Genomic DNA, 23,533 nt, shown 5'->3' on the forward strand with positions numbered 1-23,533 from the left:
CTTCACCAGGAGACAAGAGATCAATATAGCCTCCCTTGATATGTGGTTTGGCACTGAACATGGAGATCACCTGACTGAGCCTGATTTCATTGCTTTGTTGGCAAAAAGAGATTTGGATGCCTGGGTTACTATTGTTTGCTTAGTACTATTGACTTTTCATCATGCATCCTTAAGTGAAACACATGGTATGCACATCAGAACAGCAGACTCTATCTTTGGCTTTAATGCTTCAGCAGAATTAACAGCAGTAAAATACAGGTATAAAGAGTTCCAGGAAATAACAGTTCACAAGTTCCAGAAGGGCTGGGACTTTGTGGTTTCCTGACTCTTGGAGTAAGACTTTTTGATCTGTGGGTTCATTTTTTATTTTAACAATGCAACAGTGTTTTTCAGCAGACAGTCATTCTAAAGAAGTACATAATTAAGACAAAGGGATGAATTTGTTGGAAGTTGAAAATCTCACTTATAGTGAGAAACCAGTTGCTCCCTTCTAAGAGTTTAAAAACCATGCCCTTTCAAGGACAATGGAACATCTGTAAGCTTTATGCTGAGATTTTATCCTTCTAAAATAGCAGTGGCCAAACTCTGGCCTCTATGGAGATTTATATCCAGTATGAAACTGGTGCACAGAGGCACAATAAAAGGAGGACTGATGCACTTCTGTATTCTGTCTCTAAGTGATTCCTCTATTCAGCTAATTCTTCACCTTATCTAATGCAGATTGTTCATTGACTTTTAAGGTCATTATGATGATCTACCATAGTTTGATCTTCTGCATAATACAGACAACAGCATTTCACCCAATAATTCCTGCATCGAGCCCAATAACCATCTTCCTCCTAGAAGGAACAGAAATGCAAAGTATCCATTTCCTTTAGGAGAATAATTATTTAGTAGTATAATGTCTTCTACTGGTATAATGTATGTGGTTGGGACCAGGTGGATGTGTAAACATGCAGCCCATCATCTTGATTCTGTCACTTGGAATGCCCCTCTGTCTACAGAGGATTGTGGAGCAGCCTCTCCAAAGGGTTTCAGAGTAGCATCCGTGTTAGTCTGTATCCGCAAAAAGAAAAGGAGTACTTGTGGCACCTTAGAGACTAACAAATTTATTTGAGCATAAGCTTTCAAATAAATTTGTTAGTCGCTAAGGTGCCACAAGTACTCCTTTTCTTTTTCCAAAGGGTTTGAAACCATTTCTGCTGCCAACCAGGGGATTTCTCTTCGATGTATTTATGCAGCCTGTGCCATAATTGGACCTTGGAGTGTAAAATGTTGCAGCTTATAGTCTCTTTAAAATGTTTCTAAGACCAATGGACTCTAAAAGTTGCTCTAATGCTAATGGAAATGTGAAGTGTTATCCTTTTTACCTATTTTCATGGTTTCTTTCAGTTTTCCTACCTTAGGACAAATTGTCCAGGCCTTCCTGACATTTAATTTTATTCCCAATACTCAACCCTATTATCCCCTTTCCCATATCTCCAATTTCTTTCCTCCTGTTACCTACTACCTCTCCATTTTCCTCCTTTTTTCTTTCCCTGTCCAGTAGTAGTTGATATTTCAAATAGATTTCAGCTGCAATGGACATACAATCCCAATAAGATTCAGTGTACCGAATCCTTCACAAGCCACTGAACTGTGTGGGACAAATTTCTCCTTGGTGTACCCCAATGAAGCCAGTGGAATAACACCAAGCATCAATTTGTCCTGTTGTTTATTTCTGCAGCTCTTCCTACTTCTATTGTAACGAGATACAATCACTACAGCAGCTGTTATTGTTTGATCAGCAACACAATCTTTGTTGAGATTTCATTTCCCTTGCAGCCCAAATGCTAGATTATATTTCTCATTTATGCCTTTTAGTGGACTTAATTTGACATTAAATTACACACCAGCCTGGTGATGCTCCACTGCTTGTTAATATAAAGTAGTGGCATTTGAAATCCCAAACCTTAAATGGAGGATACAGAAGACTTTGTCCACATTCAAGTAATAAATCTCCCATTAGTATACGGGAAGTTTACAGCTGTTGTAAAAATAAAATGCATGTAGCTATCAGTTTGATATGTCTTCATTGTCTGTTAAGTTTATTCCTGGTCTTTTTATGTACTTTATATAGATATGGACAAAATTTCTACCATGGTTGTCTTTGTTTGGTTATATTTGTGTTGCATTTTGTAAGACTAAAAACTAGTGTCCCTTGTTTTTAGGATTCATATGCTGCATGTTAAACTTCTCAAGTTATTCCTATTCACAGATGACTCTCAGAACTGAATATAATCCACTTGAAATAATTCTTGGCCCGCTTCTAAAATGGAGGGGAGTACCACCTAGAGAGCATGCAAGTGAACACATCACATGGGCGTGAACTGCAAAATATTCACAGTTCACTTTGGATAAGTATCCAGAAGCTCGGATCTTTTCCAAACCTATGGTAGACGCCAGAAAGTCTTTCAGCCCTTTGATTTCACACAACCCCTCTCCATCTTGCTGTCCTCTTTGGAGGAGGAGACTTGGTAGTCCCCCTGTGTTTTCTCTGAGTAGCTCATTTCACCTTTGATAAGGAGTCAGCAGGGGCCATGGGTTTTTCTACCCATAACCAATGGGCAATGCTGTAGGATAGGAAGGTGTCTCCATCTTCGAGGGACTTGGGAGCCAAAAAAAAAAAAAAAAAGGTAAATAGAATAGTATCATTAGGTTTGCCGTGTGATTATGGTAGGGTATGTTCTGCCTATTTGGCTGCTAGGAATTTTGGTAATTTATCTCCACTGTTTGTTACTGTGGGCAGGGGCCACTGCTCCTAGTTCCTGCCTAGGGCACACAGTTGTATCATCTTGGCTCAGGCAGCGGGGGGAGGCTTTTCAGCTGCAGTCAGCCAGGTCCTACTCTTCCAGGAGAGGAGAAGAGAAGACCCTCTCCCATTAGCCCCCTTCTCTGGGCCAAAACAGGAGATAAATAACACAAGCAAATTCCTGAAACTAGGTTACAGAGCCTAGGTTTAAAGGCTTGATATTCAAACAGACTTGACTGTCCCTGATTCCATGTGAAGACGGGGAATTAAGTACCCTCAGCTCTGAGAAAAACAGACCTTAAATGTAAACTCTGTTTTTCCATTGAGTCCAAATTAATGTTGTGATGGATTGTTCTTAATCCTGGGGAGCAACCACTGACTTTGGGGGAATCCTCTTCAGGGGCCTAACTAAGCCCCAATATTGAGTGTAACATAAATCGTTCATAACCGAGTCTCAGCAGAGACGAGCTGGACGAGGTAGCATGTTTATCGGACCCCTTTATGTTGGTGCGAGAGACAGGCTTTGGAGCCACCCCGAGCTCTTCTGCAGGCCCGGGTGGGACTCCTCGCCATGGGCCAGCACCGGGAGTCAGTCCGCACTACCCAGGGGCGGCCGTGCGGCCGGGGTTTTCACGCACCGCTCTCCCCGAAGGAGGCGTGAGCTGGGCGCTCCGTGGGGCAGAGGCGGCGGCCATGCACGCGGAGCGGCAACTGGGGCAGGCTGGAGCGCCCTGGCTCGGCTCGCGCCGCAGCCCTTCGCGGGGAGCGAGCGCCGCGCTCCAGCCGGGCTTGCCTCCGCTCTGCGTTGGATTGCTCCGGTCTGCCTGGAGCCCGGGCCCGCCCGCCCGCTCGCTCGCTCGGCCCCAGCGGCGGGGCGCCCAGGCGCGCTCAGCCGAGCGCCGAGGCGCGCTTTCAGGAACAATAACAGTGCAGGCGGCGAGGGGCCCGGCGCCGCCGCCGCCGCCCCCCCCCGCGCGCGCCATGTACGCCTTTGTGCGGTTCCTGGAGGACAACGTCTGCTATGCGCTGCCCGTCTCGTGCGTGCGGGACTTCAGCCCCACGTCCCGCCTCGACTTCGACAACCAGAAGGTGTACACGGTGTACCGCAACCCGCGCGAGGCGGAGGACGAGGACGAGGGCTCCGGCGACTGGGGCGACCGCCTGCTGCTGCACAAGGCCCAGATCCTGGCGCTGGCAGGTGAGGCCGGGCGGGGCGGGGCGGGGCGGGGAGGGAGGGTCGGTTGAAGGCCGGACCGGTTAAAAACAAATCGCCCCCTGCGCGGGGGGGGCGGGGGGACAGGGGCGCCCCCCCCCTCTCCTCTCCCCTCCCCAGCCCGCCCGCTGGCTGCGGCTCCCCGGCGCGGAGGGGGCGGGCGGCGCAGGCCGCTGGCGGCGGGGGTAGGGTTTTGTGGTGCCTGCCTGCGGGGAGGAACGTGTGGTGAGGTTCAGCCCCCGGCCCCGCGCCCTGACCGCCTGCCGCGCACCTGGGGGGTGGGAGGGGGGGGGTGTCACCTTTCCCGGCGGCTTTTGGCATCGCGGCCCCCGGATCACATCATCCCTCCGCCCCCCCCAGGCAAATGGGGCCGCGGGAAAGGGGAGGTGATGGGCAGGTCAAGCCAGCTAATCTTCTCTCCGCTTTGAGCTGCGCTCAGACTGGGAGGGTCCCGCCTCCGTGTGACAACTACCTGCGCGGCTTGGTTTCCAAAAGAGAGAGGGAGACAATTCGCCAGGGGAGGTTTTGCCACTGGACAGCCCTTCGTGGTGTCATCGCCCCTGTTTGAATTTCCTGCCACAACGTCCTTGTGTCTTTGATTTTAGGAATAGCTTTTATCATCTGCCCAGGACACTGTTTACTGCTGTGCACTTGACGTTTTGTGGTTCGAAATCTCAACCTGGGAATTGAGGAGCCTGGCACATCTGGAACTTATAACAGCAATAACTTCTAATAGATGAAAATGATCATACTGCACCTAACGAGAATGAAATAAGAAGCTCCTCTCACTTCTACTACAAAAAAGTTAGACCCCCATTATACATACAGGGCCGGATTCTCTTATCCTGCACCTTGGATTCATTTACACCATTGCAAGTGGGTGTAGTATTCTACCAAATCAGAATGGTTTTCATCTGCTGTGCATTGGTGTAAACAACTTCACAAGGTGCAGGGCCATGAGGGATCAGGGCCACATATTCTAACCCCTGTAAAACTTGGTATTGCTGCGTCAAGCATTTAAATGTGAGATGATTTATTTAAAATATTCACATCACTATGTCAGTGTCTTAGAGAGCCTGCCAAGTTGTACATTATGAATGAATTTATTTTTAAATGACTCTAGAGTTTTGCAGAGTCTGCCTTCAATGAGTGCAGTAAACATGACAGTGTGTCTAGTGGAATGAGTGTAGGACTAGGAGTGAGAACCTCCTGAGTTCTAATCCTGATTTTGACACTTAGGCAAGTCATTTTTAAGCCATTTATTTAGTTAGTTTTAAAAAGTTTACAAATCTTTGCCAGGTAAATATCAGAAACAAAATAATAATTACAACAGGTAGCTTTTGTTTAAAGAGACATTATACAGGAATTTAATCACCAGACATTTCTGTTTAACAGGGTGTTACTTACTCTGTTGTATGGTATCATTACAAGAATTTAGGTAAGTCATTTAACTTGTGTGCCTATTTTCCCAGGTGTAAATTGGGAATGATAATTCACACCCATTTTAACATTTATATAGAGTTTTGAGAAGGTAGGGCCTGATTCCCCTCTCAAACTGGTATAAATCAGAAGTAACTGTACTGGTCATTGAGTTGACAGTGTTCCAAAACCGGTGGGAATATAGGAATTGCCAATTCCAGTCAGGGCATTGGTCCATCTTATGCAGGATAATGTCTTTTTAGCTGTGAACAGCCCAGACTCTTCAGATAAAGGTGTAAGAAACCTCATTATGGAATAACCTGACCCTAGAGGAAGTTTTTCATAGTTGTTTTTGTCGGCCTATGCCCTGAAGTATGAAGGTTCTATTTCTTGTACTATTTTTTATCCTATGAACGGGAACTCTTGATGTTCTTATTAGCTATATGAGAGAAGAATCAGACATTAAGTGCTAAGTTATGTACATGGAAGACCATGAACCCTGAATATTTCTGTAAAAACCAGCCTTTCTACCACTGAGTCAGTTACACACTACACACAAAGAATTATTGTTTTACTCTTGAAACAATCACCTTCTGGCTGTTTCTCTAGCTTAAATGTTTATTTTATTATTCCAAGAAGTTTTTAGTGCCTGAGGGGAGAAATTGATCTTATACTTAAAAATCGTGGGAATAGAATTTGGTAGTTACTGTATCAGCTTTGGCAATGACAGAATTATCAGCAAGTTAGCTTTAAAATCAGCTACTTTGTGGCAAATCATAGAATTAGGAAATACTTTCTAAAATGTTTCCATTGGCATATAGTTTCAGGACTAAAGTCTCATGGCGCGCAAACAGAATATTAGAGTTGTTACTCATTTACAAGTCAGTAATAGTAATTCAGATTTATGTAGGAGATCACTGCCTTCCCCCCTGCTTGCCCCAAGGTTTCCAGAGCTCTCTAACTAGTCAGTTAACTGTTGTATGTAAAGTTAGTGTCATTCTAACAGGCATATATGTATAAATAAAATACATACATTGGCCTTGATCCTTCAGTCAGATCCAAGCAGATGGGCCTGCACCAGGCGGAGCACCTGGGGATTCAGTGGGGTTCTGCACAGGTGCATGGATCCTCCCATCTGGCTCAAACTGCATGATCAGGGCCATCGTTCATATGTTATATTTTAAACATAGGTTTGTTTTTTTTAAAATATGTGCTCACTTCTGAGCATGTTCAGAGAACATCTTCCACAATTTTAGTGGCGCTAATTTGCATACACTGAATTAACAGGACTATTCAAGTGAGTAAAGTCATGCCTGTGCATTTGTGCTTGCACTGTCAAACCCTGTCTGTGCAATGGTGATTTAATGATATTCTGAGAAACTTGGCATTTGTTTCCTTCCCGTTTTTAATTTTGTTAAAGGAGAGCGGGGGAATGGAGAAAATAAATTGCCCATGCACATGTGCATTAAGAATGACAATTAAATATTTAATTTTTGAAACATTTGAAATAAGTTTTTCCTTTTCTGTGTTCCTAATAAAGCCTTAGTCAATCATTTTCAAATGTTGGCCCCAAGTCCTTATTTAGGTGCATAAATAAGAGGCTTATGACTTCAGTGGGACTCCCCATAGGAATGACTATATGTTCAGGCCCATAACCCACACCATTTCAATCCTATGCTTATAATCTCCCTTCTTAAGTATTCCAGCAACAGTCCTTAGACCGGTGAGGCCATGCTGGGCAACAGTATACTGTAAGGGGCATTGCTGTTGCTACACAAAGGGTACAGCTATCAAAAATGTTTTGTCAAAATTGGGCTCTGCTTAAGAAAAAAGAAAAGGAAATGTTCTGAGCATGCTCAAAAGGATCACAATTGTTATAGCCTTTCATGGAGGGCAGGGAAATACTAAGTCATCTTTTAAACACTTCAGTAATTAAACAAAGAGATTTTCCTTAAACTTTTTGAAAAAGTTATACATGAATTGAGGCCAAGGACAGAGTTTCAGATCCAAAGAAGAAATGTAGAGAAAACTGAGCATTGGAAAGCCACTTAAAGCAGAAGTTATGAAAATCTCAAGACTTAAAGTTCACAGGCAATTGCAGTTAAGTAAACTAGAAGAATTATTTCATTCACCACTAGAGTGAAAAGTGGTTGTCATTCAACAGCATATAGGAACACTGCACTGCTCTTTGAAATGGGAGGTTAATATGTATCTAATTGAAATTGCAAGAATTCTAGGCAACAGTGACATCTAGTACTTTACTTTTTAGAAAGGGTTGGTGCCTCTTCATATAATGATCCACTACTTGACTTTTCTTTTTGACCTCTTTCTCGAATTAGTCTTTTTAGCCTTTTTTTGCTGCAGTAGCCATCCGTAGTTCATAGGTTCTTCACAAACATCCAAAATATTTTTAGACAAATTCTGCCATTTGTTACATACATCCTATACCAGATAACTTCATTGGCCCTTAGATGATTAAATTGAGGGTCCTTCCTGCTTATTAAATGGTAACCATATACTCAGCTAAAAGAAAAACAATTCAGAATCAGAGGTCTCACAGTTTATTACCTCAGGCTATTGTCATTATCCAGTTAAAAGGGAATATCTTCTAGTTGGAAACATACTTTCCTTGGCAACAATAAATATCTCTGTATTCTGGCTACTGTCCTCAAAATTTCCCAGCCACATGACCACAACAAACACAGCTACCTCAGATTCTTACCCCCTATCCAAACTGTGGTTCTACATACTCCAGTCTCCTCAATCTTTGTTTCCACACATTTGTCCTTGCCCATTAGGGATGGCTTAAGCTCTGCCCCATACTAAGATAGACCTGTCAAGTTTAACTCCTTTTAGATAACTTTTAAGGCAGCCTTTAAGTCTTGTGATGAAATGTTTTGCTGTGCTTCAGGGACATTTAAAACTTCCATTCATGTTGTGACAGCATGACACTTGGAGTTCTGAGTGGGGGCCGGGTGGAAAAGGGCTGAGAAATTGAGATACAGGTGAGGAAATCTGCGGGCAGCAGTTAATTAGAAGGAAAATGTTTTCATAAGGACTACAGTGATTGAAAATATATAAGGCTAGATGCTGAGGTGCACCCAGAATGCAGAGTGTTGGTCAGGGAAGTGGTGTATACAAAGTTGGCTTGAAGCTCCTACTTGCATTGTTGTGAATCTGTTGTTAGTGCATTTCTTCTTTGTGCACTGTTCGGGCATCGTAAGGGTTGGCATAATATAAAGGTATCCCAAACACACACTGTTTATAAACCTTTCCCCTTCCTCTCGCAGTTAAGTGGGTATATGGCATATGAATCCCTACACAGGCTTATATAGTACTCATTGGTGTGAGTGTTCCTTCGCCCCATACTCTGATTTGAATGCTGATTAGAATGTGGCATCACAGTTGATTTCCCCCAGCCCTGCCCCAATATTAACTTTCAAAAGCTAATTTCAGTGTTTTAAAAAAAAAGTAAGTACAGGTCACTTTCAGTAACACTGAGTGGTACTTGTATCCCTCCTACCATATGGAGTTGTGCTTGAAATTGTAGTGACATTTCCATTAAAATTACTTACTTTGAGGGTTTAATAAGACTGTGCATATAATTAAGTACAACATTTAACAATTAAAAGCATCTACCAATTTTATGGGAGCAAAAATAAATAAATGGAAGTTGAAGATGTTTTTGTTAGCCTAAAGCAACTGAAAAACACTTTCCTTTTAATTTTTTAAAGACATTTCTCCATAATGTTACCTTAGTGCCACTGAAGTATTTAAGAAAAGATAGTAGCCAAACTATTTTCTTTTAAAATATTGTCAATGTATTATGAATCAAATATTAGCACTGTTACTACTTTTCTATATGGGCTCCCACAGTGTGTAAATCTGCTGGCTACTCCTCAAGTCCATTCTCCTCTTGCCTTGGGCGTCTCTATGATGGGTAGGTGACTGGGGAGATTCCCTTTGTGGTGGGGTGCTCGAGGTCCTAACCCTCTGGTGCAGCTGAAATGCAGCATTTCCACTGCTTTGTGGTCTTGTGGTCATTAGAGCCCCTTCAGAAGTGTTCTAGCAAGGCAGGCAGGCAGCCAGCGAAACCATAGCAAAGTTTGAGTTGGTTTCCTACCTAGTAGTTCTTATTGTCTGAGGCTTCAAAATGCACTTTTTAAAGAGAAATTTTCCTTATAAATGTTAATTGTTGCTGTAAAGCACTCTTTATTTGTAAAGTTCTTAAACAATAACTAATCCCCAGCCCCTACATAAGGTGTTGTATAGGTGGATATACAAGTGAAATATACAGGATGGGGACTTCTTTTAAAATGTGCTACTTGTTTTCAATGTTTAAAAAATTCTAACTTTCTAAAAACTGCTGCATTGGGTTTCAGTAAGGATTAAAGGAGTTTCTCCATAATTATAAACCTTAGCGGTTTACATGTTCAGAGCACTGTACAAGCATTAACTAACTAACCTCCACACCACCCCTGTGAGGTATGCAAACATAGATGGGGGACACTAAGACAGAGAGAGTAAATTACTCAACATCAACTAATGAGTAAATGTTGGAGCCAGGATTAAAACTCTACTATGCTTAATATAGACAGCGATTCCTGTTTTCCAGTGTGCTGTTTTCCCTACTTGATGCTGTAGCTTAATCAGTTTTATGACAGAGAAGAACACTATTATAATTTCACTGTAAAATTAAGCAGAAGGCAGGGTTAGGCTGTTCAAGAATTAAAGCTAATTCAAACACAAATCTGTAGATTAATATTATTTATACCAGTTTGACTTTTTTAGTGTTGAGCCATGTTTGCTTTTTGGCAATTATTGTCAGACTTGTGGGCATGAATTTTGAACTAACACTTTTATTAATGGAAAATCAGAAAACATCTACCTACATTTTTATATATGTATTAGTTTTATTGCACCAAAGTGATTTATTTGGTCAGCCAGAATAGCTCCAAAGGTGCCACTACAGAGTACTGGTAAACAAGGGCTCACAAAATTATGATATGTAGCAAAATACTTCAGTGTTGTCAGGTTTGAGACAACTGACTTTAAATAAGTATGCATGTTAATATGATTTCTGCTGTAGATCATTATCCAAATCAAGAAATATCAGACTTGTGATTCACTAACAAAATCTTGTGCATTCAAACTCGAGTCTGACTCTTGAGACCTGCCCCTAATCTCTCTGAAGTGGGAGAATTTTGGTATTTAGTGGGAGTAGTTCACACCCATACTCTGTCAGTATATTTTATTATTAAAGTTACTAAAGGAGAGCCAACCTTGATGTAGGATTTCAGACATAGAAATTAGAGAAGGAAGAGACTTCGTTTATCTAATCCATTCCTATGCTAATACAGGATTTCTCCCTCCTCCTTAACCTCTCCTCCAGCTCCTTTTTTCTACGAAACAAGCCTGCCTTGATCTCCATCCTCAACAAGTTGACTCCATCTTCCTGCCTGTCTTCCTTTTCCCCCTTCACCTCCAAGCCTATCAAGGAGGCAGACTACAACCACTATATCTAGTTTTCTCTCGCGATTCCTCTCTGAGTCCTTTCCAGTCTGGCTTCTGTTCTCTCCACTCCATTGAAACTGCTTTCAGCTAAGGTCTGTCAGTCTTTTCCAGGCCAATTCCCAGCGTGTGTACTCAATCCTTTGTGACCTTTCTGCTGCTTTTGACATTGTTGATCATACTCTTGCTTGATGTTGTTCGCCCTTGGATTTCATGACGTTGTGCTTTCCTAGTTCTCCTTCTATTCTTCTGCCATTCCTCCAGCGTGTCATCCTCCTCTCCCCTTTCTCTATAGGTCTCATAGGGACTCTCTTTAATGTCCCCTTTTTGGCAAACCTCATACACTCACAGGACTTCAACTGCCAACTCATGCATCTGTCTTTCTGCTCTTAATTTGTTTTGTTCCATCCAAACCTGTCTTTCAAACTGCCTGTCCATCATCATCTCCTTGTTTTTCTCTTTAACCATTTAAATTTATGATGGCCCAAACAGTCTCTCCTAAATTATGTCAACTCCCCCCATTCTCTGTCATTTTTGGGTGTGGGGGGATTGGAGACCTACCATCCTCCCTGTCCTTGAGGCCCAAAATCTGGGTCATCTTAAACTCTGTCCTGTCTTTTGCACTTGACATTCAGACTTTCTGAATCCTAATATCTCTATAGCACTTCTAATACCTAGTCTTATCTTTCTGCCCACCAAGCTAAAACTGTTGTCCACGCCCTTATTGTCTCCTGTCATCTTCTCTCTGACCTACCAACCAAGTCCCCTCTCTAGTCAGTACAAAATACAGCCATTAAGATTATATACATTGCCTGTAATCCGGCCATCCCTACCACTTGTTGAATTCAGCTTTTGGCTTCCCCCTCTTGACTGCATCAAGTTCAAACTTCTTGTTTTCTTTAAAGATCTTTCACGACTCCACCCCCCAGTTTGTCCAGTCTTGTCTCTTACGGAGTTACCCCACACATTCTCTTCTCCAGTAGTGATGCCAGCCTTCGTGCCCTATTAGCATGAAGATTGCTTCTCCCAGAATGTTTCTTCCTACTCCAATACTTGCTCTGCAAGACCACTACCTTTTCTTAAATCTCTTCTAAAAACCCTGTGATGGGGTGCTCCACTCACCCCTGTGATGGTGCCTCCTCCTGGTCACTTTGGAGAATAACTCGCTGAGTCAGCTCCCCTTCCCACAGTTGCACTCCATCTCTCTCTGCCAGTCTGCAGCACCTCTCTCACTCCATGAGCTGCTGCTGCCTCTTGGTGACACAGCTGCCTGACCAGGTCACAATGTGTTCTCCCCTTCTAGGTCACCAAAGCTTTTCTCCCTAGCAACCTCAGGTAGTCCTCCCTTTCACTGCCCCCCATGTGCCACTCCTCAGTGCCTGGCAGGGGAACCCCAAGTTCCAACTCAGGGACCCACTAGTCAGCAGTCAAGAACTGTTCCCTTTTAGACCTTACTGCCTTTCCCTGAGCCCTTTTCCTTACCATCTGGTGCTCCCTCCTCTCTGAGTTTGCCAGCCTCCTAACTCCCCCCATTCAGGGAGTAACTATGGGCTACCTGTCCCTGTAGCCTCCAAACACTTCTCCCAGAGAGTGACTTCAGACATTTCCAGCAGCCCCTCTTTAGCTAATTTCCTGTCTTTATAAATCCATCCCAGCTGGTTCCTCCCCTGCTGGGCTCCCTCCCTTAGTCAGGGGATTGCTTAGCCACCCAGTTCCTTTCAGCTATGGCCTGTTGGTTTATTAGCCCATTTCTCAACCTGCTGTAACCCTGTCAAGGCTAATGTGGGGTGAGCACCCCATCACAGACCCCCCTTTTCCTGATGCGTACAAGAAACTAATTGATAGTCATCTGTAATGATGTTTTCCATCTTCAAATAAACCAATCTAACTTCTTTACTCAATCTTGCTGTTTTAGTCTTTCTGTGTCATAGTGATATTTGTACTGTGGTAGCACGTAAGAGCCCTCAGTCATGAATCAAGGCCCCACAGTGCTAGGCACTATGTACACACAAAACAAAAAGATGGTCTCTTCTCCGAATAACTTACAGTCTGAGTAGTCCCATCCTTTCACCTATGACTCTCCTTGTTGTCATGTCTCAAATACGTTTGCAAAGGAGGGTGTGGGAGGCAAGGGATCATGTAGTCTATTTGTATTATCAGGCATAGGTATGCCCTTGGGCAGTTTAAATAATAGTGCTCCCCCATAAATAGCATCTATCACTTCAAACAAGAGGGCTAGTTAGTGCCAAAGCTTAAATCAGCGGTTCTCAACTTATTATACATTGTGGGACGCATATGCAGAGTAGCCCCGACCCTGCTGGCTGGCCACCCTGGACCACCACCACACGGCTGCCCCGGAGGACGCGGGGCCGGTCAGCTGCCTAGACCCTGGAGCTTGCGGGGCTGGCCGGGAGCCATGGACCCCTGCTGTGCAGGGCCGGCCAACTGCTCCATCCCCAGACCCCCACCGCGCAGCTGCCCCGGACCCCTCCCCAGGGCCTGGGCAGCTGCCCTGGACCCCTCCCCAGGGCTGCCGTGGACTTCACAGCTCGCAGGGCCAGCCAGCAGCTCCGGGGCCCCGAACCTGTGGTGCCGGCTGGCAACCCTGACGCTGCCTGGCAGCCTGGACCTTGGTGACCCCGGCATGCTGGTGGCCTTGAGCACACAGCTGAGCTGGGCCACAGATGTGTGCTAATTGGGCCGCATGCGATCCGCAAGTTGAGAATCGCTGGCTTAAGTAAATACAGAGATAAAGTTCCCCTCACCACAGAAATGATTCGTCCAAGTTAGGAATGAAGCAGATCAGCATGGCAGTGCAGGGAAATTTGCACCCATGTTGCCATAGTGTATCTGATCTGCGGCTGAAGAGGTTTTAAGTTTCTCTGTTAGTACAACATCATTCACAAAGATTGAAATTTACGAAAAATTTGGGGAAAGGGAGAAAACATGGACTTAGATTATCATTTTACTGTTGGTATCGTAAGATGCACAGCACTGCCAAGCTTGTACTTAGACCAATCTCGGATCTGCCATTTCTCATTCAGTTGGAGTGCAGAGCTATTTCTCTGCAGTTTTCCATCATTTACTACAGAGGCGAAAAGACTGCATTTGAACTGTATTTTAAAACATCCAGTTTATTCAAGTCTGACCAAGATTCAAGTCCCAGTTGCTAGGTTAGAATGCAAGGAATGTTTTAAGGAGACATTTGGGTTTCCAATTTGTGACTATGGAATACGGCTTTCAGTTTTAGTGCTTTCACATAACAATTCTGTTGTAACCAAGCAGATTATCTCTCTGCCATCTGGTCATGTATGCCTCAGTTGACTTCCACAGGCCTGTAGGCCACTGTGCTTTTGACCTCTACTTCCAGCCCCAGCTGTCCTTTGCTAGCCCTCCTATGTTCTCCAACTCAATTCCTTAGCCTTTCCTCAGTCCAGTTGTCTTTCCAGCCCTCCTGGGTTCTAAAGGTGACCATGTCCCTCCTCTACTGTATGTCTCCAGTCCTGGGACTGTAACACCATGGCTGGTCAGCCAGATGTCAATTCAAACTATTTCCCAGAGCCACTTTGTACGCTCTTGCCTGGTCTCCTTTATGCCCCCTTCTGCGCCAAGGCTTCCCCACCTTCCTTGTCAGAGAACCACTTTCCAGGTCTCACCTCTTCATGGAGCAACTGCCACAGCCTTTCTAGCTTTTTGAGTGTCTCTCTATTGAGTCACAGGCTTCCCTTAGTCACATGACCAGCCAAGTAGTTCCCACTTGATCCCTCTGGGAACTACTTGTCCAGAATACCTGTTTTTACAGGGCCAAAACCCACAGGACTATGCAGGCTTGTGGCTCATCCTGAACCAATTCACTCTGCTACATTTGCCCATTTAGTGATGGTTCTCCTCCTAAGGTCCTTATGTGGCCACAGTGGTGAAGGGTTTATTCTGTATATGGGAGCAGGAGTTAATAGAAATAACTAATTGAAAATATAACCGTAAACACCTAAGGGTACGGTGCAATTCTTAACATGCAGCACAGAGTTTAAATGGTTGGAGACCAATTTTAGGCATGTGGGCCACATTGTTGTTACAAATCAAATCTTCAAGCCATAACTGTCCCAGGGCTGCTAATATCTTATGCTAGTCTTGGGCCAATGAGTTTATTCTTGTCCAGGCATTTTGGTTTATATTCTACATTTCCTTGGGGCACAAAACGGTGCAAATTCTCTTCTATGCCAGACTCCTCTCCTGCACCTGTCCCTGTTAACCTAGCAAATCACTGCAGTCTGCATTCATGCCCCCTCACCCCCCCAACACACACACACATCTGAGCTATTCAGCATAGCACTGCCATGTGCCAAATACAGATACCTGAGTGACAAAGGCTGGAGTTGAACTGAGTTCTTAGGAAGCCAAGTGGAAAGAGGCCTCCAAGGGAATCCTAACAAATAGCAGGAGTAGTGAAACTAGAGTCTTAAAGGGAGCTGTTCCAAATGCATGTCTGCACACCATGAGAACCAGTACTCCTGCATTATCCCAGAATTTAGCATGAGACTTTCTTTCAGTAGCTACAATTAATATGTAAGAAAAGAGTGTGAAAAACACCAAGTTTGTTTAATAAACAAAAAGCTTGTTTAGATCTAAAACACTGGGTAAATTGTATTAAGCATAAATAGACCTAGAAGAACAAACCATCCATAAGAGGGTATTACATGTTCTGTTGCTGCCAAGTCAGTGGAACATAAGAGAACTGGTGAGCTGAATAAATTAAAATGTCCTAACTGTTGCTTTAACGTATACATTCATTTTTTCCTCCCATAATTTCTAAAAGTTTGGTGTAGGAGAATGTGAGTTTTCTTCAATCTACCTGTCCAGTCTCCAGTAAATTTCACAAGATAAGCACCAAAATCAAAAAGGGGGAAAACCAAATTGCAGAATTTGAAAGGAGCCATATTGACAGTGAAAAACAGTAACTAATAACAGACTAAGGATTTTATCTCATTGCTCCTAGTTCGCATGTGGTTCAGAATGGTAGTGTCTTGAAAATTACATCTGATGGCTTTAGTAACCTATGCAAAGTGAATGGGTTGTATCAGTCTTGTTCCTAGGCCAAGAATCTGATTGGTCCATGGATACTGCTTTCCATTTTCCAACTCTAGAAAAGGGATCTTTTCCAGGTTAGTTTGAAACCTATTTGCAAGGCACCGTAGAAGAACTTGCTCTGCAGCTTGCCTGTGCAATACCTGAACTATGCAAATATAGCACTTCTTTGCACAAGAGCTTTACATCTAGTGCCTTTCACCAACACTGGGTTATTTTTAATCATTAAGTTTTAATTTTTGATAATTGCTTGCAAGAAGATAATCAGTACTCCTACCTCTCTCCTTATCACCTCTAAATCTTTTTTTTTTTTCCCTTCAGTCTTATAGAAGCCTATCTAATTTTCCTGTCCTGCTCTCTGACAACATGGATGGACCACTTCACTCTTACTTTTGTATGGTTTCCAGACATGATTTTTCCAAATCTAGCAGTTAGACTGCCATTTTGTTAAAATGGCATAAGCATTCAAAATGCACTGGGGAATGGAGATAGATGTAAATAAGGCCTACATTCTTCTTGCGTCTGTCTTAGTATCTATTGCTACCATCTGAATTTCATTTCAGGTTGTCGTTTGTTTGAAGTTACATCTTCTTTACTTTACACAGCCTTGGGCTGTAACATCACCATTTGCCTACACGAAATCCATTTCTATCTGCAGCAAAATAAATTGCCTTCCTCTGTGTAATCTGGTTCTAATGAATGCCTTGCTCCTCATTAAACTGTGATTTACCTTTGTTTCCCTTTTCTGTGCTGTCAGAACTAACCATTGGAGGTCCTGTGGAGAGATGCTAATTTTGAAAAAGTGGAAGTCTGTGACTAAGCACACACAACCGGTATCCACAATGGCACTTTTCAAAGATATTCATAGAACACTTCGTGGATTACAGTTTGAAGGTGGATAAGAGGACTCAAATTGTTGTCTTATTCATAATCTTCCAGTGTACAAATATAACACATGACTTTACAGTCTCAAGTTATCCCCTTTCCATAACTGACCTTATGTTCAGGACAAACAGACTTTGTTCTGCAAGAATTTTAAAGATTCCCCTGGCACTTTTTGAAAGACTAGGATTTGGCTCTAGATGTCCCAAAGAATAACCAAGTAGAGTAGGTATTTTAGGAGCTTCTGTAGAATACTTCAAATTTGAAAAATATTCTAACAGTAGAATCACTGTTATCAAGGCTACTCTGTGAGTCGCAGAACTATATACATTTTTATTGTCTGGGTTTTTTCTCTGACAGCAAAGGATTAGTACTATAAACTAGAAATAGGGGTAGTGTCAGTGGTCGCTGTACAGGTTCTGCACACAGCTCTCTGCAAGTGCCTGTCAAATCTGACCTGCTGTTTTTCCAGCCCTGGTCTTCTCCTGAGTATTGGAGAATCTGCCACTTGTGCCGGATGACGTGCTAGATTTGTGCTGTTGACAAATGCTGAATAAGGCCTACAGTTAAACTACAAAACTCACACTTACTTTAGACTTAAACAGAATGTGAACTCTCAGTAGCAGTTTATGAATGATATATGATCTTGTTGATAATATAATTTAAAGAAATGCAAGTAGTTCTTAGGGAGTTGAATTCTTTACAGCATCAAATGGTTTCTACCTCGTATCTTAGTACTAATGGCTATACATTAATGCATTTGATCGCTATCCCATAAATTTAACTTGCCTTTTTTTTTAATATGCACAATCACATATGGTCAAGTTGTCCCTGGTATAGCACCATTGTGATTAATGGGTGTCAGAGGAGTTACACTGGATTAATTTGATCCATTGAATATTGAGGGGAGTAAAGCATGGGAATTTTTTTTTAACTGGTCTTGCCTAAATCATGCAATATTTGGAAGTAAGAAGACTTTGATTAATGTAACAACATTTTTATTTTTAATATACATTTTAGAAGACAAAACTGACCTTGAAAACAGTGTGATGCAGAAGAAAATTAAAATCCCCAAACTCTCTCTCAATCACGTAGAAGAAGCTGGGGAGGTTACAGATTATGGGGAAGAAGATGTGGAGCTTAGACACAGTAAGGTATTGAAGTTTTTTTGTTTTGTTTTTTTGGGTGTTTGTGTGTGTGAAAGTGCTTGGGGCATATGCACACATGTCATAGCTAAAGAATTCCAGGCTGGCTTTCCATCCCCTTAAAACGTTGTATGGATGTAATTGGGTCAAGTTGGCGGGCAGGGGCTGTGGGTGAGAATTCTGAATTGGTTTACAGACCAGCTTTTCAGAAATCTAGTTCATGTGCAGTTGAGAATTATTTTTATTTGTACAGTCTGCAACTTAATTGCTGTTAGAGATTTTTGGAACAATGTTGTTTAACTTTGGCCCAGGTTGACCCAGTTATATGATTAAGCAGCTGTTCTTGGTTGGCACTTTTTAACCTGTTGTACTCAGCTTGTCTTGAATAGAACAGGGTGCTATGAAAGTCCCAACTTTGGGTGGGAAGAAAAACTAAACAAAATTGAATCCCTCTGATACAGAGGTCAGTGGTCCCTTTAGGCCGAGATGTCAAAAACTGTAATTTTTTTGTTTTTGTTTTCAAGTAACTTCTCCTTTAAAAGTCTGCCAACCGGGCGGGGGTGGGGGTGGGGAATATTGCTTTGTGGCTTCATGTGTTGTCTAGCTGCAGGAATTATACTAGTAAATTTATTTATGGAGGGATGGCATTTTTTAGAGCATGTATGGCGCAGGAATAACATTGAATAATCTAATTTTCTGCCACATTACTCCTGGACGTGGTATGGGAATTGATAGCATCAGTTTCTTGTGTTTAACCCATGAGCTAGGTTTGCTTTCCTGTCAATTACTTGGAAATTCAAATACTCTTTCTATATTTGGCCAGTTGAAAAAACTGGTGACTTTTTGCCTATACTGATACATGGTAATACCATCACCCAGACCCTTTACAAAGGAGGATGCATTTATTAATAGGGTTTGGACTACTGTATGAAAGAGCAAAGGTAAATTGCTGCTAGAAGTTCACTGAAAACGAAACATCTGCAATGCAATACTACTATATAAAGAATCTCTTGATCTGGGGGATGGGACTAGATTGTATATTCTCTAATTTATTATTGTAATTCCCTTTCCAGTGCTTGCAAATAGTATAACTCATCTATTTTCATGGGGAGGGGTGTGTGTGTGTGTGTGTGTGTGTGCACGCGCGCATGGGGGTGGGAATAGTGGACGTTTGTCTGCGTGGTGATTGAAAGCACAAGTCTTCAGTTCATGAAATGGCTTCAGATGGTGTGCTTCTAATAAGCAGTTTTCTCTCTTTAACTCAGTTAAACTGCTCTTATTTATACTGGTGAAAAAAATATTGACAGTACTTCAGTCATTTTTTTAAAGTACCCTGCAATTATGGATAACATACAAAATACATAATTGATGCCTTTTTTCCCTTTAAGACCATCAGAAAAGGAAATATAAACACGGTATGTATGCTAAACATGAAGGGCTGGACTTTCAAAAGGGAGACGCCCAGGTCCTTTTTTTTTTTTTTTATTTAAACTGAAAGTTCTGCCTAAAGTACCCACCACTTGCGCACACAATTTGGGCAAATGCAACCAAGGAAGTCCTCCAGCAGTTCCTCAAATTTGCATGTTAATACACATGTAATTCAGTTATGGTAAGAGTGTTCACAGGCATCCTTTAGGAGCAACATTTTTTTTTTGTAAGGTGGACCTTGTTTCACTTTTTTGGAAAACAGCCTTAATTGTCCTGAAGGCTGGAGTTTTAGTTCATGTTATGTATTGTATTCCTGCTCTGCTAATTTTCTGTATTATTGTAACACACAGAGACAAGATGGGAGGAAACAAAGTGAAGGTACACACAAAAGCATCGAAGCAGTTGTTGCTCGCCTAGAAAAGCAAAATGGGATGAGTCTCAGTAGTAGTTCAAGCCCTGAGGAAACCTTTATGGAGACTTCGGAAGGCATTAACAACATGGACGATGCTGTAATTCCTCGTGTTCTCTATGAAGAATTGCTGAGGAGTTACCAACAGCAGCAAGAAGAAATGAGACATATTCAGCAAGAACTTGAGAGAACACGGAGGCAGCTTGTGCAGCAGGCAAAAAAGCTAAAGGAGTATGGGGCATTAGTGTCAGAAATGAAAGAGCTCAGAGACTTGAACAGGAGACTTCAGGATGTGCTGCTTCTGAGATTAGGCAGTGGTAAGTGCTCAGTATACATGGGACTAGTTTTAACAGGCTTTACAATATCTTAAAAATAGAAACTGAAACTTCTTCCAGGTGTAGGGATGGGGGGCAAACAGGACTTTGCCTGTTAAAGTGCGTTTTCCACTTCAGTTGTGCTGTGCATATTGGATTTGTACACCACGCGCCTCTGGATCTTTCTTTAATGATAGCAGCGGTCTTTGTGCCGGTAAGTCTGACTCAGAGTTTCCATGTTACATTACTTTGTTCAGTTCTTTTAAAAAAAAAAAAAAAATTCACCCCAAACTGAAAGTTGTAGTAAAGTTTATCTTTGGAACATATCTGTCTTTCCTTTATTAAATTACATTTTTAAAAAATTCCATTCAGCGCATAGTAAGTGTAGGGCAGACCATAAGGTCTTACTGATTGCAGCTGTTTGTGGAAGGTGGGTTTTTTGGGTTTTTTTTATTTAAGGTTTCCTTGTTATGAATAAGTAACCAAGTTTTGGCTTTTTAAAACTTTTTGTAGGTCATTCGATTATAATATGTTCTTGAACGTTTTGGCATTTGATTTAAACAGCAAAGGTATTTGAGAAATTATGGGTTGTTCATGAACATAAGTGTGTGTTTGTTTGTTGTTTTTGTTTTTTTTAAATAAGCACAATGATCCATTATAAAAAATATTGGTTATTAAATGCAGGTTTTATACAATTTTGGATTTAGATTCCAAATAGCTTGAATCAATGGCAGTTTTTTTGTTCAGTGATAACTATTTAACTATTATATTGGAATTGGTGCAGAGTAGTAGTCTGTGTCACTTGGGGGTGATAAAACTGGAATACTTCATTATGATTTTAAAAATAGTTTTCATGTTTGTTTTTATTTGTAAATAAAATTCAGAGCCCAATAGTCAAAAAGGTCCATAGTCAAGTCTTGACCACTGAAATTTGCAGTTATGGGTTGCACGCCCAAGCTTTGGCATGCTGTTTTCCATGTCTGTTTTGGGACATGCGGAAGTTGATTTTTCACACACAATTCGAATAGAGGGCCACCTACTTGATTTGCATGAGTGTCTGAGGTTTCTGTGCCAATCTGAGGTTTGTCCACACAAGATGTTGGATGTGAAAAATTGCATGTTTATGGTTTTGCACGCATTGAATTGTGCTTGACTGAAGTTCACTTTGAAAACTTGACTCCAAAGATTTAAGATGGACTTAGTATGGTGACTACCCAGAGTAATTAATTAAAGGGCATGTAAAGATTAAATAAGCTTTCCACACAGTATTAGAGACATAATGTGGGTGGTTGTAAATTCCAGTGAGTTCTCTGAAATTCTCCTTGGATGAAAAGATGTCCTACTATCAACTAAATGAACATATGTGAATTGTCAGTCCAGATGTTAGCAGGCAAGTCTACTAACCACTGTTTTATTGGGCATTCTTGCTGGTAGTCTCAGTTGTGTGGCCAAAACTGGAATGAACACAGGGTATGGATTATTCTTTCATTCCTAGGGATAGTTTCTTCAATAGGGATTTGATGCATCTTTGCATGGACTGGTGGAAAAAACTTGAAAAGGTGTTGCCCATGCCAAATATATTCTCTAGATAGTGGACTTGAGTTTCTAATGCATCAATCTGGCACCATTTTAACAATCATGAATAATACCACCAGCATTGAAGAAATCCATGCAGCAGATTTTTTTCTTAAACTATTTCAGATTTGAGTGATGAATCTAGACAGTTGTAGAAATAGTCTCTCTGCAATGAACTAGTGAAACTAGTGGCACCTCTTTCCAATACCTGGCTTATCTATTCACTATTGGGAGTGATTTTGCTGAAGACACATTTCATGCAGCTCCAGCCCTGTGGTCAGCTTCACAGAAATGGACAATGCCTCCCATTGATCAGGCCACTGCTTTCCTCCTGAAGAGGGTGCAGCTCCCACCTCTGACTCCTGGGGGAATTCTGTGCCAAAAAATTAAAATTCTGCACACGGTATTTTAAAATTCTGCATATTGAATTTATCAAAATAACACAATATAATCATGCCAGTTTCAATTAGTTTGGTAATTTATTTCAAAATATCTGTCAGCAAGTATGTCTAACAATACAGACCAAAAAAAAATTCTGATTTTTTTTTTTTTTACAAATAGATTCCTTACTTTGCATATTAATACAGATTTTTAAGTAATTAATTTAAACTACAATACTGAAATGTATTTCCAACTCCCCTCAGAAGCGGTGCAGAGGCTTGGGGCTAATGGAGGAGCTGAGGGGGAGAGAAATAATTGCAGGGAGTGAACCTGGAGGGTTGTTACATGTGGGTAGAAGACGTATGGAACAGGTTTGGTTTTTTTGGTGCGGGGGAGAGATTGTTAGGGGGTTGTGGAATCTTCCCCATGCAGACCCTTGCTGATCCCTAGCCTCTCCCATTGAGTCATGCACATCTGCCCCTGTCCCCAAGTGTCCCTGCACCCCCACTAGCACTTAGTCCCTGCCCCAGTCTGTCTCCCCTCCCCCCACTAGGCCTTCTGATCCTCAGTCTGTGTGACCCCGCAGCAGCCCCATGCCTCCTCCCTTGGCCCCATGGCAGGGTGCTGTGAGGAACGCAGCCTCTCCTCCCCCCAGTGGCTGTTGTGGCAAGGTAACCAGCTGCCCTCTGTTTTGGTGCCACAGTGGCCCCTGGTGAGTGAAAGGCATAACTGTAGTGCCACTCCAGCAGGATGTATTTCCTGCAGAGGAAAAAAAATGTGTATGGGGCATGAATTGTGCATGTGCACAGTGGCGTAAAATTCCCCCAGGAGTAACCTCTCTGCCTGGTCAAATCTGCTGCTCCCATTGCCCTCTTTCCCCCCCCCCCACCCTTTTGGAGAAAGCTATAAGAAGCAGCAGTACTAGCAGTGTGCAGAGTGTGCAAGGATGCTGTTGTATTAGAGCTTCGCAAAGGAAGTGGAAAGCTCTTTGCCTCTTCCACCTCCTTTGCACTCCTATGCAGAGCGAACAAGTTTGTTGTACACTGTAATTTTGGCGCACTATAAAAAATGAGGGTTTGCGCTTTTTAAATTTTGTACTTAATCCCTGTCCAGATGTGCACATTAATTTAGAAAGTTCCATTGTTGTTAATATAGGGATGGAAAATCCCTTAAACATTAGAAAGTACTTGGATTCCTAGCCTTTGTGGCATGTTTGACTGTATCGTTTGTGTATTAAATTCTGCCCTACATCCATACAGTCTCGTTGGTTTTGGTGGGGTTATTAATGTGTAAAGGTAAAAGTTGGACCTAAATGTAGCCATCATACATTCTGTCAAGATTTAAAGCAGCTACTACAGATAATTCAATGTCCTTTTCCTA

At 42.3% G+C, this 23,533-nt stretch overlaps 2 protein-coding genes across 2 annotated transcripts in view; both read left to right on the forward strand.

Annotated features, from left to right (window-relative positions):
• The window catches only part of AGBL4 (AGBL carboxypeptidase 4), a 1,393,122-nt gene that overhangs the window by 842,877 nt on the left and 526,712 nt on the right, over nt 1-23,533 (forward strand). The window lies entirely within an intron of this gene.
• BEND5 (BEN domain containing 5) overlaps nt 3,363-23,533 on the forward strand; it is a 37,171-nt gene continuing 17,000 nt past the window's right edge. Inside the window, 4 exon segments of the mRNA XM_073357769.2 lie at nt 3,363-3,393; nt 3,396-3,989; nt 17,922-18,055; nt 19,825-20,200. Of these exon segments, the coding sequence (XP_073213870.2) occupies nt 3,363-3,393; nt 3,396-3,989; nt 17,922-18,055; nt 19,825-20,200 (1,135 nt within the window).

The sequence above is a fragment of the Lepidochelys kempii genome, chromosome 8 (assembly GCF_965140285.1).
Source record: "Lepidochelys kempii isolate rLepKem1 chromosome 8, rLepKem1.hap1, whole genome shotgun sequence".
Taxonomy (NCBI): Eukaryota; Metazoa; Chordata; order Testudines; family Cheloniidae; genus Lepidochelys; species Lepidochelys kempii.